Genomic DNA, 20012 nt, shown 5'->3' on the forward strand with positions numbered 1-20012 from the left:
GACCCCTCTCTACAGCTTGAAGAGCTTTCTCCATAACACCATAAATGGCTTGAATGATCCCCTCTCTTCAGCAAGCTTAAAATACCCCCACCCCCCACAGTCAGCTTGAAGGAATCCTCTCTATAGCAGGCTTGAAAGACCGACTCACCATAACAGGTTTGAAGGACTCCCTCTCCACAGCTGGCTTCAAGGACCCCCTCCAAAAAGCCAGCATGAAGGCCCTCCCTAACCCCCCCAGCAGGCCTGAAGGACCCTTCTGTATAGTAGGCTTGAGGGACACTTTCTTTATAGTAGATTTTAAGAACCTCCTTGAAGGATCCCTCATTATAGCAGGTTTGAAGGACCCAGTTTCTACAACAGGCTTGAAGGACCCTTCTCCACAGTCATTCACTCCATATCAGGCTTAAAAGACACTCTCTTGATAGCTGGCTAAGGCAAGAAATATTGTATGTTAAGAAGGGTTCTTTTTCAGAATATGGGAGTCGTATGCTGATGGCAGCTGAAGCCCACTTTCTGCAAACCCCCCATTTCCCATTCATCCGCTAGAGACAAAATGAAAAAAACAAAAAACAAAAACACAGCACTTACTGCAACTCAAAGTAACTTCTCCAGCCATACTAAATCCTAGGAAAATGGCCCTGATATACAAGGATACAAAAGCACTTAAGGTGTCCTGAATTGGGCTTAAGGTCCTATTGGTAGCTTGATGAGCCAGGCAAAGTGTGGTCTGAGAGGCCACTATAGTATCCCTTACTGCAGCTTAATAAATCAAGCTCATTGGTTAGTAAAGTTTTGCTAAGGCCCAAGTCATCTGCAGAGGAAGGAAGAAATGCTCAGCATATCAGATACATCTAAACATTATACGTGGCACCATAGGATACATAGTATATATGAGCAGACATGTATATGATAGCGTTGGGCTTCAGTTGTGTCTGTGCCTCGCATTTCTCTCCACATATTGCTTCTTCTTAAGGATGAGATTGTCCTGGAAGAGAGTGAAGCTGAATTAATAGAGAGCCCACAGAGGAGAACATCTCTCTATATACTGGGCGTGATGGGAACAGTGCTGCGGGGACAACGTTATCCGGGATGCAATTGTTCAGTGATAGTGATGAGACAATCTGCCTCGGATAGATCGGCTGAGGTTTAGGCAAAGCCTTTTAGAGTCTGGCAAAACCTACTTAGCAGCAAAATCTATGGGGGTCAAGTCTTGTTAGTAAAGTTTGCCCATTTTGAAGGCTAATAGCTAAGCCATGCATGGGACACTGGTGTGTAATAAGCAAGACTAGGCCTAAATGTACTGGAAACACTGGAAGGGAGTGACTGGAAGGGAGTACTGGAAGGGAGTGACTTCTGATGTGAAAGGAGGAGACTTCTGATGGGAAGGGAGTGACTTCTGATGTGAAAGGAGGAGACTTCTAAAATTCTTCTAAATGTACTGGAGACACAGGATACAGGTAGGTGTTTTCTTACAAGCACAGAAGATAGAGCAGTATCACATTAGCCAGCAGCAGGATCATTTTATTAAGCAAGGTTAGGTCCAAATGTACTAGAGACAAAGAGCAAAGGTTGGGGTTTTTAGTACAACAATAAAGACACTGCAGAGGATACAGCTGTGTACAGGTGTCCACAGGGAAAGGGGTGACTTCTTTTTTTTAAAGGGGGAGACTTCTGTTGGGAAGGGGGATACTTCTGATGGGAATGGGGATACTTCTGATGTGAAAGGGGGAGACTTCTGATGTGAAAGGGGGAGACTTCTGATGGGAAGGGGGAGACTACTGATGTAAAAGGGGAAGACTTCTGATGGGAAGGGAGAGACTTCTGGTGTGAAAGGGGGAGACTTCTGATGGGAAGGGAGTGACTTCTGATGTGAAAGGGGGAGACTTCTGATGTGAAAGAAAGACTTCTGATGGAAAGGAGGAGACTTCTAAAATTCTTCTAAATGTACTGGAGACACAGGATACAGGTAGGTGTTTTCTTACAAGCACAGAAGATAGAGCAGTATCACATTAGCCAGCAGCAGGATCATTTTATTAAGCAAGGTTAGGTCCAAATGTACTAGAGACAAAGAGCAAAGGTTGGGGTTTTTAGTACAACAATAAAGACACTGCAGAGGATACAGCTGTGTACAATTGGCCGGCAGAAGTACAGTTGTAATGAGGGAGAATTGGCTGAAATGTACTATGTGGCCTCTTGAAGGCTGGGACTTGATGGGAAAGGGGTGACTTCTTTTTTTTAAAGGGGGAGACTTCTGATGGGAAGGGGGATACTTCTGATGGGAAGGGGGATACATCTGATGTGAAAGGGGGAGACTACTGATGTAAAAGGGGAAGACTTCTGATGGGAAGGGAGAGACTTCTGGTGTGAAAGGGGGAGACTTCTGAAGGGAAGTGAGTGACTTTTGATGTGAAAGGGGGAGACTTCTGATGTGAAAGTGGGTGACTTCTGATGTGAAAAGGGGAGACTTTTGATGGGAAGGGGGAGATTTCTGATGTGAAAGGGGGAGACTTCTGATGGGAAGGGGGAGACGTTTGATGGGAAGGGGGAGACTTCTAATGGGAAGGGGGAGACTTCTGATGTGAAAGGGGGAGACTTCTGATGTGAAAGGGGGAGACTTCTGATGGGAAGGGGGAGATTTCTGATGTGAAAGGGGGAGACTTCTGATGGGAAGGGGAGACTTCTGATGGGAAGGGGGATACGTCTGATGTGAAAGGGCAAGACTTCTGATGGGAAAGGTGGAGACTTCTGATGGGAAGGGGGAGATTTCTGATGTGAAAGGGGGAGACTTCTGATGGGAAGGGGGAGACGTTTGATGGGAAGGGGGAGACTTCTAATGGGAAGGGGGAGACTTCTGATGTGAAAGGGGGAGACTTCTGATGTGAAAGGGGGAGACTTCTGATGGGAAGGGGGAGATTTCTGATGTGAAAGGGGGAGACTTCTGATGGGAAGGGGAGACTTCTGATGGGAAGGGGGATACGTCTGATGTGAAAGGGCAAGACTTCTGATGGGAAAGGTGGAGACTTCTGATGGGAAGGGGAGACTTCTGATGTGAAAAGGCAAGACTTCTGATGGGAAAGGGGGAGACTTCTGATGGGAAGGGGGAGACTTCTGATGTGAAAGGGGGAGACTTCTGATGGGAAGGGGGAGATTTCTGTTGTGAAAGGGGGAGACTTCTGATGGGATGGGGGAGACTTCTGATGGGAATGGGGAGGCTACTGATGTGAAAGGGGGAGACTTCTGATAGAAAGGAGGAGACTTCTGATGGGAAAGGGGGAGACTTCTGATGGAAAGGAAGAGACTTCTGATGGGAAAGGGGGAGACTTCTGATGGGAATGGGGAGGCTACTGATGTGAAAGGGGGAGACTTCTGATGGAAAGGAGGAGACTTCTGATGGGAAGGGGGGACTTCTAATGTGAAAGGGGGGACTTCTGATGGGAAAGGGGAGACATCTGATGGGAAAGGTGGAACTTCTGGTATGAAAGGGGGAGACATCTGATTGGAAGGGGGAGACCTCTGATGTGAAAGGGGGAGACTTTTGATTGGAAGGGGGAGACTTCCGATGGGAAGCGGAAGACTTCTTATGTTAAAGAGGGAGACTTCTAATAGGAAGGGGGAGATTTCTGATGGGAAGGGGGCTTCTGATTAGAAAAGGAGGACTCTGATGTGATGATGGCTTCTGCTTTGAAAGAGAGATCTGATATGAAAAGGGCACTCTGATGGAAGGTGGAGCTCTGCTGAAATGGGGGGCTTCTGATGTGAAGGGAACTTCTGATATGAAATGGAGGACTCTGAAGTGATGGGGGCTTTTAATTTGAAAGGGAGAACCTATGTGAAGGGAGGAGCGTTGATGTGAAGTGGGACTCTAATATGATTGGAGGGGGGTAGATATGCAGGGGAGGGGATCTGGTGTGAAGGGAACTTCTGATATGAAATGGAGGACTCTGATGCGATGGGGACTTCTAATTTGCAAGGGAGATCTCATGTAAAGGGATGTGATCGGGGGGGAGGGGCTCGTGATGTGAAAGGAGGACTAATTTTTTTTCAACTAGCAAACATTTACAAACTGTTGGAGACCCCCGCTTTAACAGAAGTCCATGCAATGCATTCTGGGAACAAACAAGCCCCTGTGAAAAAAATTCAGAATTTTGAACTTGCAGCATTCTCTGTGAATCCTTGGTCATGCTGAACCTCATCGCTGGTTATTGCCATGAGGTCTACAAAGGGGGCGCCACTGTAGGGGGCAGAATTATATATGGGTCCAATAGGATGGCATTATAACGGCACAGATATGGGGGGTGGTACTATATAGGGGTGCAAAAAACCCATCATGTAGCACTATAGAAGGGCACATAGGAAATGCGACACTAAACGTGGCCACAGACATAGCAGACCACGCAGAATGAGGGGACATGGTTTAGTCATGCCACGGTAAGTCTCAGGCATTTAGCCCCGCCCACTCCTTTTAATGTCTCCTCCCTTCTATGTGTCCCCATGTGTGTATGACCACAATGTAGGCAGAGCTTTAGATGCCATCACAGAACAGGACATTCTGCAAACCTGGGGTGCCGGTGGCCCCCCCATGTGACTACTAATATCAGATCACTCACCAGGTACATGGCGGCACCCATGAGAATGGCTTTTATAGTGACCTCCAGATCCATCGGAAATGAGATGACATAATTGCCGCTCTCCATCCGAATCACCCCGACAACATGCTGCTCGTCCCGAGACTTCACCTGAGAAGGAGACAGAAGGGTCACCTGAAATGAGGGTGATAACGCCCACCGAGCTACACCGCCCCGCAGGGGCCGGCTGCGTTACCTCGAAGGTGGAGTTTCCGAAGATGCTGGTCTGCATGCTTGGCCCCAGAATGATCAGAACGACCTCTTTGCTGGCGTTCATGACGGACAGGTGGGTCACCAAGTTGTTCCAGTGGAGCCTCACTGATCCAATTGGATGGGCGGGGGGACACTGAACCTCCATCTGTGGGAGACCATGCATTGTCATTTATTCCTGGCACGGGTGGTGAGTGGAATACTGAAGGAAGGAGGCGCGGCGAATGGCCGTCATTGTATTCATATACTTAGTGACAACCACATTGACTCTCTTCATGTCACCTATTTACTACAGGATGGGGACATCATGTTACCTCTGCTGAAAGGGGCAGAGCACCCTACATTACATGGCATGGACACGCCTACACTCTGTACTATAGAACCCTACTTCTATTACACGGCATGGACACGCCTACACTCTGTACTACAGAACCCTACTCTTATTACACGGCATGGACACGCCTACACTCTGTACTGCAGAACCCTACTTCTATTACACGGCATGGACACGCCTACACTCTGTACTACAGAACCCTACTTCTATTACACGGCATGGACACGCCTACACTCTGTACTACAGAACCCTACTCTTATTACACGGCATGGACACGCCTACACTCTGTACTATAGAACCCTACTTCTATTACACGGCATGGACACGCCTACACTCTGTACTACAGAACCCTACTCTTATTACACGGCATGGACACGCCTACACTCTGTACTGCAGAACCCTACTTCTATTACACGGCATGGACACGCCTACACTCTGTACTACAGAACCCTACTCTTATTACACGGCATGGACACGCCTACACTCTGTACTATAGAACCCTACTTCTATTACACGGCATGGACACGCCTACACTCTGTACTACAGAACCCTACTCTTATTACACGGCATGGACACGCCTACACTCTGTACTATAGAACCCTACTTCTATTACATGGCATGGACACGCCTACACTCTGTACTACAGAACCCTACTCTCTATTACACGGCATGGACACGCCTACACTCTGTACTATAGAACCCAACTCTTATTACACGGCATGGACACGCCTACACTCTGTACTACAGAACCCTACTCTTATTACACGGCGTGGACACCCCTACACTCTGTACTACAGAACCCTACTCTTATTACACGGCATGGACACGCCTACACTCTGTACTACAGAACCCTACTTCTATTACACGGCATGGACACGCCTACACTCTGTACTATAGAACCCTACTTCTATTACACGGCATGGACACGCCTACATTCTGTACTACAGAACCCTACTCTTATTACACGGCATGGACACCCCTACACTCTGTACTACAGAACCCTACTCTTATTACACGGCATGGACACGCCTACACTCTGTACTACAGAACCCTACTCTTATTACACGGCATGGACACGCCTACACTCTGTACTACAGAACCCTACTCCTATTACACGGCATGGACACCCCTACACTCTGTACTACAGAACCCTACTCTTATTACACGGCATGGACACCCCTACACTCTGTACTACAGAACCCTACTCCTATTACACGGCATGGACACCCCTACACTCCCCTTTAAAAACCGGCTCATGGGTAAGAGGGTGAGACCTCTGTAGCCAGATGTTGTCAGACGCCACATGTGCTGATCCCGGACATCTTGGAGACTCTGCCAGGCTCCACCATCCGTGCTACATATGTACAGCACCATCTGCTGGCAGACACCTTGGAGATTCCACCAGGCTTACCATCCATGTTGCACATGCACAGCACCCCCTGCTGGCGGACTCATTCGATCTCCTCTCTGGATCAGACACACAACAACACCTGGCTACACACGTCTCACCCTCCTACCCATGAGCCGGTTTTTATTTTCTAAGATGTGAGTCACTACTTCTCTTTCTATGAAATACCTTCACAGTACACACTTAGAGGCGCTGGGTTTCTTTGTTTCCCTTCTGCAGAGTTATGCGTCGCTCCTACGCAGCTTGCCCTTAGTGCCTACTGGACTACCTTCACCCCTGCCCATTTGGAACTCATCACACATACATGGACTGCCACACCATGCGCCTGTTATCCCTTTTGTATTGGCGGTGAAGAATCTCTATATTGTATTGGCAGGGCCCGGCCACTTCAACTACAGACGACGGCTGTTATATGGAGATATCACCACGGTCACTACGTTTATTCCATCATACTGTTGTGGACGACGGTCTCTATATAAGATTTATACCACTCATTTTGCCCACTAGCACTATTTTTTGAACCATCACTAATTTTTTCAGTGAAAAAGTCCAAAGATTTTGAAAAAAAGTGTTTTTCTTATACAATTTTGCAAATAAATAATATTTCCTCATAAATCTCAGCCAAAATGTATTCCGTTATCTTTTTGGTAAAAAAAAAATAACCCAAATTAGTTTATAACCAAAAAATATCATTTTTAATTTTTTTTTTACATTTTTATTTTATGTTTTTTATATTATTATTATTATTATTATTATTTTTCTACATACTGTCACCCTATCAGGACAGTGTTACCATGGTGACACTGTACTACTTGTGGGGGGTGATGAAGATTTTTTTTTTCACACTGATTGCTTTTACATCCATAAAGGCTGTAAAATTAATCATTTCTCCTTCTCTCTGTCTGCATTCCTGCAGCCATTGAGAAATACTGTGTGAGCTGTGATTGGTCACAGCTTGTCACATGATACCAGGCTGTTGTGAATGGCCCTGTACCATGTGACCTTTGTGATCATTCACAGATTTCACACGTAGTAGGCAATGATGTCAGGAAGTGACATCTTGCTTACTACTCTGCATGTGATCACTGATTGGCCAATCCGTGATCACATTATTGGGACCTCACATAGAGGTCCCGTACGATGATCGGTGTTCCATTGTGTCCAAAGGACACAGTGGGCACCGGATTGCAGTAGAGCGCTCCCAGGGAGTGCGCACAAGCAGGGTGCGGGCAGGCCGTTCACCCCCCCCCCCCCCCCTGCAATGCGCTCGTTTATATAGAACGGCCGGACGGGAAGTGGTTACTGGTACCTGTTATACTTCATTGCATGTCTGATGTATAGCCTACTATGGTACAATGTTTGCATACATCCCCTACATGGTGGTGTGACCGGTGTGTCAGTGCTGCTCATGCACTAGACTGAGTGTCATCACATACCAGCACTGTACATCCATGCCGGTCAGGACGTCCGTTTATACCGATATCTTGGTTTTAGGTCACACTTCTCTGTGTGGTCTCATCTTGTGATGGATATCTCAGGGATCTTCCTCAATGTCTGTATCTGCATTGTTTGTAATCAAGCTTCATTGTTTGGGAAATGCTTGGGTATGGCTTCCTGTCCGTGATGTCACCGCTCTTCTTGTGAATCCCTTTTCACGCCCCCCCTTTTCTGATGTCTGGTTTTTGGTCACTTGGCAGATGGTATACGTTCAGCGATACGTTATATTTATGGTGCCTCTTGCTGAACCTCCACCTGTAATCAGAGACCCGGTCATCTCGCCTCCACGCCCCATATTCATGTACATAGCCAAATGTTTGTGAACACCTGACCCATCGGGATGAGGAGGTTCAGATCTCTGAGCGATAGGTGACCCTGGCGGGAGGTCCACGAACCCTAAACGTAGTGCAGGACCCCGAGGAGAGCTACAGTTGGCGAGTCTTGATTTTTTTCTGGTATTTTTTGAGGCTAAATTGTGAGAATTTGGAAATAAGAGACACCAGTAGCCTGGCACTACCATGGGAACAGACAACAATCCATGTAAGCAGTCTCTGACAGTCTCATGCTCCATGTAAGCAGTCTCTGACAGTCTCATGCTCCATGTAAGCAGTCTCTGACAGTCTCATGTTACATGTAAGCAGTCTCTGACAGTCTCATGTTACATGTAAGCAGTCTCTGACAGTCTCATTATCCATGTAAGCAGTCTCTGACAGTCTCATGTTACATGTAAGCAGTCTCTGACAGTCTCATGTTACATGTAAGCAGTCTCTGACAGTCTCATTATCCATGTAAGCTGTCTCTGACAGTCTCATTATCCATGTAAGCAGTCTCTGACAGTCTCATGCTCCATGTAAGCAGTCTCTGACAGTCTCATGTTACATGTAAGCAGTCTCTGACAGTCTCATGCTCCATGTAAGCAGTCTCTGACAGTCTCATGTTACATGTAAGCAGTCTCTGACAGTCTCATGCTCCATGTAAGCAGTCTCTGACAGTCTCATGTTACATGTAAGCAGTCTCTGACAGTCTCATGTTACATGTAAGCAGTCTCTGACAGTCTCATGCTCCATGTAAGCAGTCTCTGACAATCTCATGCTCCATGTAAGCAGTCTCTGACAGTCTCATGTTACATGTAAGCAGTCTCTGACAGTCTCATGTTACATGTAAGCAGTCTCTGACAGTCTCATGCTCCATGTAAGCAGTCTCTGACAATCTCATGCTCCATGTAAGCAGTCTCTGACAGTCTCATGCTCCATGTAAGCAGTCTCTGACAGTCTCATGTTACATGTAAGCAGTCTCTGACAGTCTCATGCTCCATGTAAGCAGTCTCTGACAGTCTCATGTTACATGTAAGCAGTCTCTGACAGTCTCATGTTACATGTAAGCAGTCTCTGACAGTCTCATGCTCCATGTAAGCAGTCTCTGACAATCTCATGCTCCATGTAAGCAGTCTCTGACAGTCTCATGTTACATGTAAGCAGTCTCTGACAGTCTCATGTTACATGTAAGCAGTCTCTGACAGTCTCATGCTCCATGTAAGCAGTCTCTGACAATCTCATGCTCCATGTAAGCAGTCTCTGACAGTCTCATGTTACATATAAGCAGTCTCTGACAGTCTCATGTTACATGTAAGCAGTCTCTGACAGTCTCATGTTACATGTAAGCAGTCTCTGACAGTCTCATGTTACATGTAAGCAGTCTCTGACAGTCTCATTTTACATTTGAGTAGGGAAGAGTCAGCAGGTCATTCTGAACCCAAGTGTGGACCAAACTCTGACTGTTGGGGCATTCAAACAAACATTTGGACTTTTTCCCATTCAGTTCTCCAGAGAGCAACATGACAAGGTGACTATACACTGTATATACAGCATCTCCCAGACGTGGGTCCCCCCTCCCCCGGACTGTATACAATGTATATATATACAGTATCCCCCCGAAGTGAGTCCCCCCCTCCCCCGGACTGTATACAATGTATATATATATATACAGTATCTCCCAGAAGTGAGTCCCCCCCTCCCCCGGACTGTATACAATGTATATATATATACAGCATCTCCCAGACGTGAGCCCCCCCTCCCCCGGACTGTATACAATGTATATATATACAGTATCCCCCCGAAGTGAGCCCCCCCTCCCCCGGACTGTATACAATGTATATATATATAGTATCTCCCAGAAGTGAGTCTCCCCTCCCCCGGACTGTATACAATGTATATATATACAGTATCTCCCAGAAGTGAGCCCCCCCTCCCCCGGACTGTATACAATGTATATATATATAGTATCTCCCAGAAGTGAGTCTCCCCTCCCCCGGACTGTATACAATGTATATATATATAGTATCTCCCAGAAGTGAGTCTCCCCTCCCCCGGACTGTATACAATGTATATATATATATAGTATCTCCCAGAAGTGAGTCTCCCCTCCCCCGGACTGTATACAATGTATATATATATATAGTATCTCCCAGAAGTGAGCCCCCCCTCCCCCCAGACTGTATACAATATATATATATACAGTATCTCCCAGAAGTGAGCCCCCCCCTCCCCCGGACTGTATACAATGTATATATATATACAGTATCTCCCAGAAGTGAGTCCCCCCTCCCCCGGACTGTATACAATGTATATATATACAGTATCTCCCAGAAGTGAGCCCCCCCTCCCCCGGACTGTATACAATGTATATATATATATAGTATCTCCCCGAAGTGAGCCCCCCCCTCCCCCGGACTGTATACAATGTATATATATACAGTATCTCCCAGAAGTGAGCCCCCCCTCCCCCTCACATTTGTGTAAATATTTGATTCTCTCCCTTCATGTGACAACACTGAAGAAATGACACTTTGCTACAATGTGACGTAGTCAGAGTACAGTTTGTATAACATGGAAATTTGCTGTCCCCTCAAAATAGCTCAACACACCGCCATTAATGTCTAAACCGCTGGAAACAAAAGTGTCTCCACCCCTAAGTGACAAGGTCCAAATTGGGCCCAATGAGCCATTTTCCCTCCCCGGGGTCATGTGACTCGTTAGTGTTACAAGGTCTCAGGTGTGAATGGGGAGCGGGGGGGGGTTACATTTGGTGTTATCGCTCTCACTCTCTCATACTGGTCACTGGAAGTTCAACATGGCACCTCATGGCAAAGAACTATCTGAGGATCTGAAAAAAAAGGATCTGTTGGTCTACATAAAGATGGCCGAGGCTATAAGAAGATTGCAAAGACCCTGAAACTGAGCTGCAGCACGGGGGCCAAGACCATACAGCGGTGTAACAGGACAGGTTCCACTCAGAACAGGCCTCGCCATGGTCCACCAAAGGGGTTGAGTGCACGTGCTCAGCGTCATATCCAGAGGTTGTCTTTGGGAAATAGACATATGAGTGCTGCCAGCATTGCTGCAGAGGGTGAAGGGTGGGGGTGGGGGGGGGGTCAGCCTGTCAGTGCTCAGACCATACTCTGCACACTGCATCACATTGGTCTGCATGGCTGTCATCCCAGAAGGAAGCCTCTTCTAAAGATGATGACCAAAAAAGCTGCAAACAGTTTGCTGAAGACAATCAGACTGAGGACATGGATTACTGGAACCGTCTCCTGTGGTCTGATGACACCAACATCAACTGATTTGGTTCAGATGGTGTCAAGCGTGTGTGGGGGCAACCAGGTGAGGAGTACAAAGACAAGTGTGTCTTGCCTACAGTCAAGCATGGTGGTGGGAGTGTCATGGTCTGGGGCTGCATGGTGGTGGGAGTGTCATGGTCTGGGGCCGTATGGTGGTGGGGGTGTCATGGTCTGGGGCCGCATGGTGGTGGGAGTGTCATGGTCTGGGGCTGCATGGTGGTGGGAGTGTCATGGTCTGGGGCCGTATGGTGGTGGGAGTGTCATGGTCTGGGGCTGCATGGTGGTGGGAGTGTCATGGTCTGGGGCCGTATGGTGGTGGGAGTGTCATGGTCTGGGGCCGTATGGTGGTGGGGGTGTCATGGTCTGGGGCCGCATGGTGGTGGGAGTGTCATGGTCAGGGGCCCCATGGTGGTGGGAGTGTCATGGTCAGGGGCCCCATGGTGGTGGGAGTGTCATGGTCTGGGGCCGTATGGTGGTGGGGGTGTCATGGTCAGGGGCCCCATGGTGGTGGGAATGTCATGGTCAGGGGCCCCATGGTGGTGGGAGTGTCATGGTCAGGGGCCCCATGGTGGTGGGAGTGTCATGGTCTGGGGCCGTATGGTGGTGGGGGTGTCATGGTCTGGGGCCGCATGGTGGTGGGAGTGTCATGGTCAGGGGCCCCATGGTGGTGGGAGTGTCATGGTCAGGGGCCCCATGGTGGTGGGAATGTCATGATCTGGGGCCGTATGGTGGTGGGGGTGTCATGGTCTGGGGCCGCATGGTGGTGGGAGTGTCATGGTCAGGGGCCCCATGGTGGTGGGAGTGTCATGGTCAGGGGCCCCATGGTGGTGGGAGTGTCATGGTCTGGGGCCGTATGGTGGTGGGAGTGTCATGGTCAGGGGCCCCATGGTGGTGGGGGTGTCATGGTCTGGGGCCGCATGGTGGTGGGGGTGTCATGGTCTGGGGCTGCATGAATGCTGCCGGCACTGGGGAGATACAGTTCATTGAGGGAACCATGAAGGCCAACATGTACTGTGACATACTGAAGCAGAGCATGATCCCCTCCCTCCGGAGACTGGGCTGCAGGGCAGTATTCCAACATAACGACCCCAAACACACCTCCAAGACCACCACTGCCTTGCTAAAGAAGCTGAGGATAAAGGTGATGGACTGGCCAAGCATGTCTCCAGACCTAAACCCTATTGAGCATCTGTGGGGCCTCCTCAAATGGAAGGTAGAGGGCAAGATCTCCAACATCCACCAGCTCCGTGATGACGTCATGGAAGAGTGGAAGAGGACTCCAGTGGCACCCTGTGAAGCTCTGGTGACCTCCATGCCCAAGAGGGTTAAGGCAGTGCTGGAAAATAATGGCGGTCACACAAAATATTGACACTTTGGGCCCAATTTGGACCTTGTCACTTAGGGGTGGACTCACTTTTGTTGCCAGCAGTTTAGACATTAATGGAGGTGTGTTGAGTTATTTTGAGGGGACAGCAAATTTCCATGTTATACAAACTGTACATTGACTACGTCACATTGTAACAAAGTGTCATTTCTTCTGTGTTGTCACATGAAAAGAGAGAATCAAATATTTACACAAATGTGAGGGGGAGGGGGATTCACTTCTGGGAGATACTGTATATATATACATTGTATACAGTCTGGGGGAGGGGGGATTCACTTCTGGGAGATACTGTATATACAGTCAGGTCCATAAATATTGGGACATGGACACAATTCTAACATTTTTGGCTCTATATACCACAATAGATTTGAAATGAACAAGATGTGCTTTAACTGCAGACTGTCAGCTTTAATTTGAGGGTATTTACATCCAAATCAGGTGAACGGTGTAGGAATTACAACAGTTTGCATTTGTGCCTCCCACTTGTTAAGGGACCAAAAGTAATGGGACAGAATAATAATCATGAATCAAACTTTCACTTTTTAATACTTGGTTGCAAATCCTTTGCAGTCAATGACAGCCTGAAGTGTGGAACGCATAGACATCACCAGACGCTGGGTGTCATCCCTGGTGATGCTCTGCCAGGCCTTTACTGCAACTGTCTTCAGTTCCTGCTTGTTCTTGGGGCATTTTCCCTTCAGTTCTGTCTTCAGCAAGTGAAATGCTCAATCGGATTCAGGTCAGGTGATTGACTTGGCCATTGCAGAACATTCCACTTCTTTCCCTTAAAAAACTCTTTGGTGTCTTTTGCAGTCTGCTTTGGGTCATTGTCCATCTGCACTGTGAAGCGTCCAATGAGTTGTGAAGCATTTGGCTGAATATGAGCCGATAATATTCCCGAAACACTTCACAATTCATCCGGCTGCTTCTGTCAGCCGTCACATCATCAATAAATACAAGAGAAGCAGTTCCATTGGCAGCCATACATGCCCACGCCATGACACTACCACCACCATGATCACTGATGAGGTGGTATGCTGAGGACCATGAGCAGTTCCTTCTCCATACTCTTCTCTTCCCATCACTCTGGTACAAGTTGATGTCGGTCTCATCTCTCCATAGGATGTTGTTCCAGAACTGTGAAGGCTTTTTTACATGTCGTTTGGCAAACTCTAATCTGGCCTTCCTGTGTTTGAGGCTCACCAATGGTTTCCATCTTGTGGTGAACCCTCTGTATTCACTCTGGTGAAGTCTTCTCTTGATTGGTGACTTTGACACACATACACCTACCTCCTGGAGGGTGTTCTTGATCCGGCCAACTGTTGTGAAGGGTGTTTTCTTCACCAGGGAAAGAATTCTTCGGTCATCCACCACAGTTGTTTTCTGTGGTCTTCCGGGTCTTTTGGTGTTGCTGAGCTCACAGTTGCGTTTCTTCTTTTTAAGAATGTTCCAAACAGTTGTTTTGGCCACGCCTAATGTTTTTGCTATCTCTCTGATGGGTTTGTTTTGTTTTTTCAGCCTAATGATGGCTTCACTGATGGTGACAGCTCTTTGGATCTCATCTTGAGAGTTGACAGCAACATATTCCAAATGCAAATAGCACACTTGAAATGAACTCTGGACCTTTTATCTGCTCATTGTAATTGGGATAAGGAGGGAATAACACACACCTGGCCATGGAACAGCTGAGAAGCCAAGTGTCCCATTACTTTTGGTCCCTTAACAAGTGGGAGGCACATATGCAAACTGTTGTAATTCCTACACCGTTCACCTGATTTGGATGTAAATACCCTCAAATTAAAGCTGACAGTCTGCAGTTAAAGCACATCTTGTTCCTTTCATTTCAAATCCATTGTGGTGGTGTATAGAGCCAAAAATGTTAGAATTGTGTCCATGTCCCAATATTTATGGACCTGACTGTATGTATATACATTGTATACAGTCTGGGGGAGGGAGACTCACTTCTGGGAGATACTGTATACTATACTATATATATACAGGTCCAGCAGGGAGCACACATGACATGGTGCCTTACAATGGCCTCTGTCACTTGGATGGACGGCTCCTTTGAACGCATGATGGAGGTTCACAGCAATAGATTCCAAATGCAAATCCTGCACTTAGAATCAACTCCAGACTTTTTACCTGCTTAATTGATGAAGAAATAATGAAGGAGTAGCCCACACCTGGCCATGAAACAGCTTTTGATTCAATTATCCATTTGTTTTTGGTCCCTTGAAAAAGGGGGGGTGGCTACTCTTAAGAGCTGTAATTCCTAATCCCTTCCTCCAATGTGGATGTACATACCCTCAAATTAAACCTGAGAGTGCACACTTTCAGCCCATATCCATTATAGAACTAGAGCTGGAATATGTTTTGGTCAATACCTGAAGAAAACTAAAATTGTGCCTGTGTCCAAATATATATGGACCTAACTGTGAATTCAATACACAGCGGCTAAATGGTTAGCTGTTCCACCTGGCAGTACTAGGGTTATGGGTTTGAATCCCAACCATGGTACCACTTGCCTGGAATTCGCATGTTCTCCCTGTGCCTGTGTGGGTTTCCTTCCACACTCCAAAGATGTTCTGGTAGGTGAATTGGCTCCTGTCTATAACTGGACCTAGTATGTGTATGTATGAATGTGAGTTAGGGACCCTAGATTGTACGCCCCTTGAGGGTTAGGGACCTTATATTGTAGGGACCTTAGATCGTACGCCCCTTGAGGGTTAGGGACCTTACATTGTACGCCCCCCTGAGGGTTAGGGACCTTAGATTGTACTCCCCTTGAGGGTTGGGGACCTTAGATTGTACGCCCCTTGAGGGTTAGGGACCTTAGATTGTACGCCCCTTGAAGGTTAGGGACCTTAGATTGTACGCCCCTTGAGGGTAAGGGACCTTAGATTGTACGCCCCTTGAGGGTAAGGGACCTTAGATTGTACGCCCCTTGAGGGTTAGGGACCTTAGATTGTACGCCCCTTGAGGGTTAGGGACCTTAGATTGTACGCCCCTTGAGGGTTAGGGACCTTAGATTGTACGCCCCTTGAGGGTTAGGGACCTTAGATTGTACGCCCCTTGAGGGTAAGGGACCTTAGATTGTACGCCCCTTGAGGGTAAGGGACCATAGATTGTACGCCCCTTGAGGGTTAGGGACCTTAGATTGTATGCCCCTTGAGGGTTAGGGACCTTAGATTGTACGCCCCTTGAGGGTTAGGGACCTTGGATTGTACGCCCCTTGAGGGTTAGGGACCTTAGATCGTACGCCCCTTGAGGGTTAGGAACCTTAGATTGTACGCCCCTTGAGGGTTAGGGCCCTTAGATTGTACGCCCCTTGAGGGTTAGGGACCCTAGATTGTACGCCCCTTGAGGGTTAGGGACCTTAGATTGTACGCCCCTTGAGGGTTAGGGACCTTAGATTGCACGCCCCTTGAGGGTTAGGGACCCTAGATTGTACGCCCCTTGAGGGTTAGGGACCTTAGATTGTACGCCCCTTGAGGGTTAGGGACCTTGGATTGTACGCCCCTTGAGGGTTAGGGCCCTTAGATCGTACGCCCCTTGAGGGTTAGGGCCCTTAGATTGTACGCCCCTTGAGGGTTAGGGACCTTAGATCGTACGCCCCTTGAGGGTTAGGGACCTTAGATTGTACGTCCCTTGAGGGTTAGGGCCCTTAGATTGTACGCCCCTTGACGGTTAGGGACCTTAGATCGTACGCCCCTTGAGGATTAGGGACTGATGTGGATGTAAATTGATGGTGCTATATAAATACCTGTAATAAATATAAAGTTCTCTAGTATACAGTGCATACAAATGTCCACCAGGGGGCACATGTGAGATGGTGAATCTACTCTCTCTCTCTCTCTCTATTATTATACAGGATTTATGGCGCCAACAGTTTGCGCAGCGCTGTACAATATAAGGGGGGCGGTACAATTACAATACATTTCAGTACAGAAGGAATAGGAGGGCCCAACTCGTGGAGCTTACTATCTAAAGGAAGGGGGAGGGGATAGCTGCGGGGGATGATCTGGTGGAGGTGATTCAAGTACAGGTCTTAGGTGGGGGTGGGGTGGGCTTCCCTGAAGAAGTGAGTTTTCAAAGATCGCCTAAAGGCAGACAGGGTGGGGGCTGACCGGACATGCTGTGGTAGGGAGTTCTGGAGGATGGGAGAGGCTCTGGAGAAGTCCTGGAGGCGAGTGTGGCAGGAGGTGACGAGGGAGCTAGAGAGGAGGATATCATGGGAGGAGCGGAGTGGGCGATTTGGGTGATATCTGTGGGTGAGGTTGGCGATGTAGCTGGGGGCAGTGTTGTGGATATATATATTACACTATAGTATGCAATGCATACATATGTCCACCAGGGGGCGTGTGTGAGAATGTGACTATACACTGTATATGACTAGACCCTCAATATATACAGTATATATATATATATAAGCTCGAAAGAGCAGAGCCCTCGCACCCCTCGTGTTTTGTATTGTTACTGTATTGTCTCATGTTCTGTCCCCCACTAATGTACAGCGCTGGGCAAACCTTCTGCCGCTATATAAATACTGTATAATAATATATATCATACTGTACTATACAATGCACAGATATGTCTACCAGGAGGCACATACATGTGAGAAGGTGACTATACAGAGTATATATATACAGTTGTGGCCAAAATTATTCAACCCCCAATGCTGTAAAGGGGTTTAGGGACTATAGTGTACATTTGGAATTGTATTCAGAATCAAATCCTACAAGGACGTTGTAACTACCCAAATGCAACTAAAATGACATCAATTGTTTATGTAATACAGTAGTAAATGGTTCTTATGTGGTTTCTTCATTGCCACAATTATTCAACCCCTTAAAGACTACCACTCTGAAGAACAGAGGTTCATACAGGTGCTTTCCATCAGGTATTGAAAACACCTGTGGATGTCACCGAGCAGCAATCAAGCATAATAAGCACCAATTAGGCAGCTTTAAAATGACTGTGATACTCAGCTCCTTCTAGACATTTACTGGTGTGGTTACAAACATGGTGAAGGCAAGAGAATGGTCCAGGAAGACAAGAGAAGAGGTGATTTCTCTTCACAGGAAGGGCAATGGCTATAAGAAGATTGCAAAGATGTTAAACATACCAAGAGACACCTTAGGAAGCATCATTCGCAAATTCAAGGCAAAGGGCACTGTTGAAACGCTACCTGGTCGTGGCAGAAAGAAGATGCTGACTTCGACTGCTGTGCGCTACCTGAAGCGTAGAGTGGAGAGAAGTCCCCGTGTGACTGCTGAGGAACTGAGAAAAGATTTGTCAGATGTGGGTACAGAAGTTTCAGCCCAGACAATAAGACGCACACTGCGTAATGAAGGCCTCCGTGCCAGAACTCCCAGGCGTACCCCCTTGCTGTCTCCAAAGAATAAGAAGAGTCGACTGCAGTATGCCAAAAGCCATGTGGACAAACCACAAAAGTTGTGGGATAGTGTTCTGTGGACTGATGAAACAAAATTAGAACTGTTTGGGCCCATGGATCAACGCTATGTTTGGAGGAGGAAGAACAAGGCCTATGATGAAAAGAACACCTTGCCTACTGTGAAGCATGGTGGAGGGTCAATCATGCTTTGGGGCTGTTTTGCTTCTGCAGGTACAGGGAAGCTTCAGCGTGTGCAAGGTACCATGAATTCTCTTCAGTACCAGGAGATATTGGATGGAAACGTGATGCAGTCCGTCACACACCTGAGGCTTGGGAGACGTTGGACCTTTCAACAGGACAATGATCCCAAGCATACCTCCAAGTCCACTAGAGCATGGTTGCAGAGGAAAGGCTGGAACATTTTGGAGTGGCCATCGCAGTCACCAGACTTAAATCCGATTGAGAACCTCTGGTGGGACTTAAAGAAAGCAGTTGCAGTGCGCAAGCCTAAGAATGTGACTGAACTGGAGGCCTTTGCCCATGAAGAATGGGCGAAGATACCCGTAGATCGCTGCAAGACACTTGTGTCAAGCTATGCTTCACGTTTAAAAGCTGTTATAACTGTAAAAGGATGCTGTACTAAGTACTAAGATTGAATGTCACTTGGGGGTTGAATAAAACTGATAATGCTGTGAGCACAGAAAAGACATTTGTGGTTATTTCATTATAACTGTTATGTTATATTTGTCTGACCTACAAGTGCCTCTTTAATGTAAATGTAAGCAAGATGACTGAATGATCAAAAGCAATGTCAAACTGGCCAAAACACTCAATTTCAGTGGGGGTTGAATAATTTTGGCCACAACTGTATATATAAATGTGCTATACTATACAGGCATATGTCCAGCAGGGGGCACATGTTAGAAGTTGGCTACACACTGTATATGAGTAGACCCTGAATATATACAGTATATATATATATATATCTCATACTGTACTATACAATGCATACATATGTCCACCAGGAGGCACATACACGTGAGAAGGTGACTGTGCAGTATATATATATATTACACTACACTATGCAATGCATACATATGTCCACCAGGGGGCACATGTGAGAAGGTGGCTCCACACTGTATATGAGTAGACCGTGAATATATACAGTATATATATATATATATTACACTACACTATACAATGCACAGACATGTCCACCAGGAGGCACATACATGTGAGAAGGTGACTATACAGAGTATATATATATATATAAATGTGCTATACTATACAGGCATATGTCCAGCAGGGGGCACATGTTAGAAGTTGGCTACACACTGTATATGAGTAGACCCTGAATATATACAGTATATATATATATCTCATACTGTACTATACAATGCATACATATGTCCACCAGGGGGCACATACACGTGAGAAGGTGGCTCCACACTGTATATATATATATACTGCTACAGAATGTACAAGGTCCATGCGTTTGTCATGCGTAGGGAAGCTCTGAAATGAATTGGCTGCTCTA

At 47.0% G+C, this 20012-nt stretch overlaps 1 protein-coding gene across 2 annotated transcripts in view; it reads right to left on the bottom strand.

The window, feature by feature from the left end:
- Positions 1-567: 567 nt before the first annotated feature.
- The window catches only part of LOC149451878 (phospholipid scramblase 3-like), a 46882-nt gene continuing 27437 nt past the window's right edge, over positions 568-20012 (bottom strand). Inside the window, exons 6-8 of one of the 2 annotated variants that reach the window (XM_089690054.1) lie at positions 4822-4983; positions 4608-4736; positions 568-985 (exon numbers count right to left, since the gene is read on the bottom strand). In XM_089690054.1, the coding sequence (XP_089546180.1) occupies positions 923-985; positions 4608-4736; positions 4822-4983 (354 nt within the window). In that variant the 3' untranslated portion in view covers positions 568-922. The remainder of the gene's footprint in view (positions 986-4607; positions 4737-4821; positions 4984-20012) is intronic. The other variant, XM_089690055.1, reaches the window with a different exon arrangement.

This window comes from Staurois parvus, unplaced genomic scaffold, assembly GCF_062004578.1.
Source record: "Staurois parvus isolate SC_StPar_1 unplaced genomic scaffold, SC_StPar_1.0 ptg000512l, whole genome shotgun sequence".
Taxonomy (NCBI): Eukaryota; Metazoa; Chordata; class Amphibia; order Anura; family Ranidae; genus Staurois; species Staurois parvus.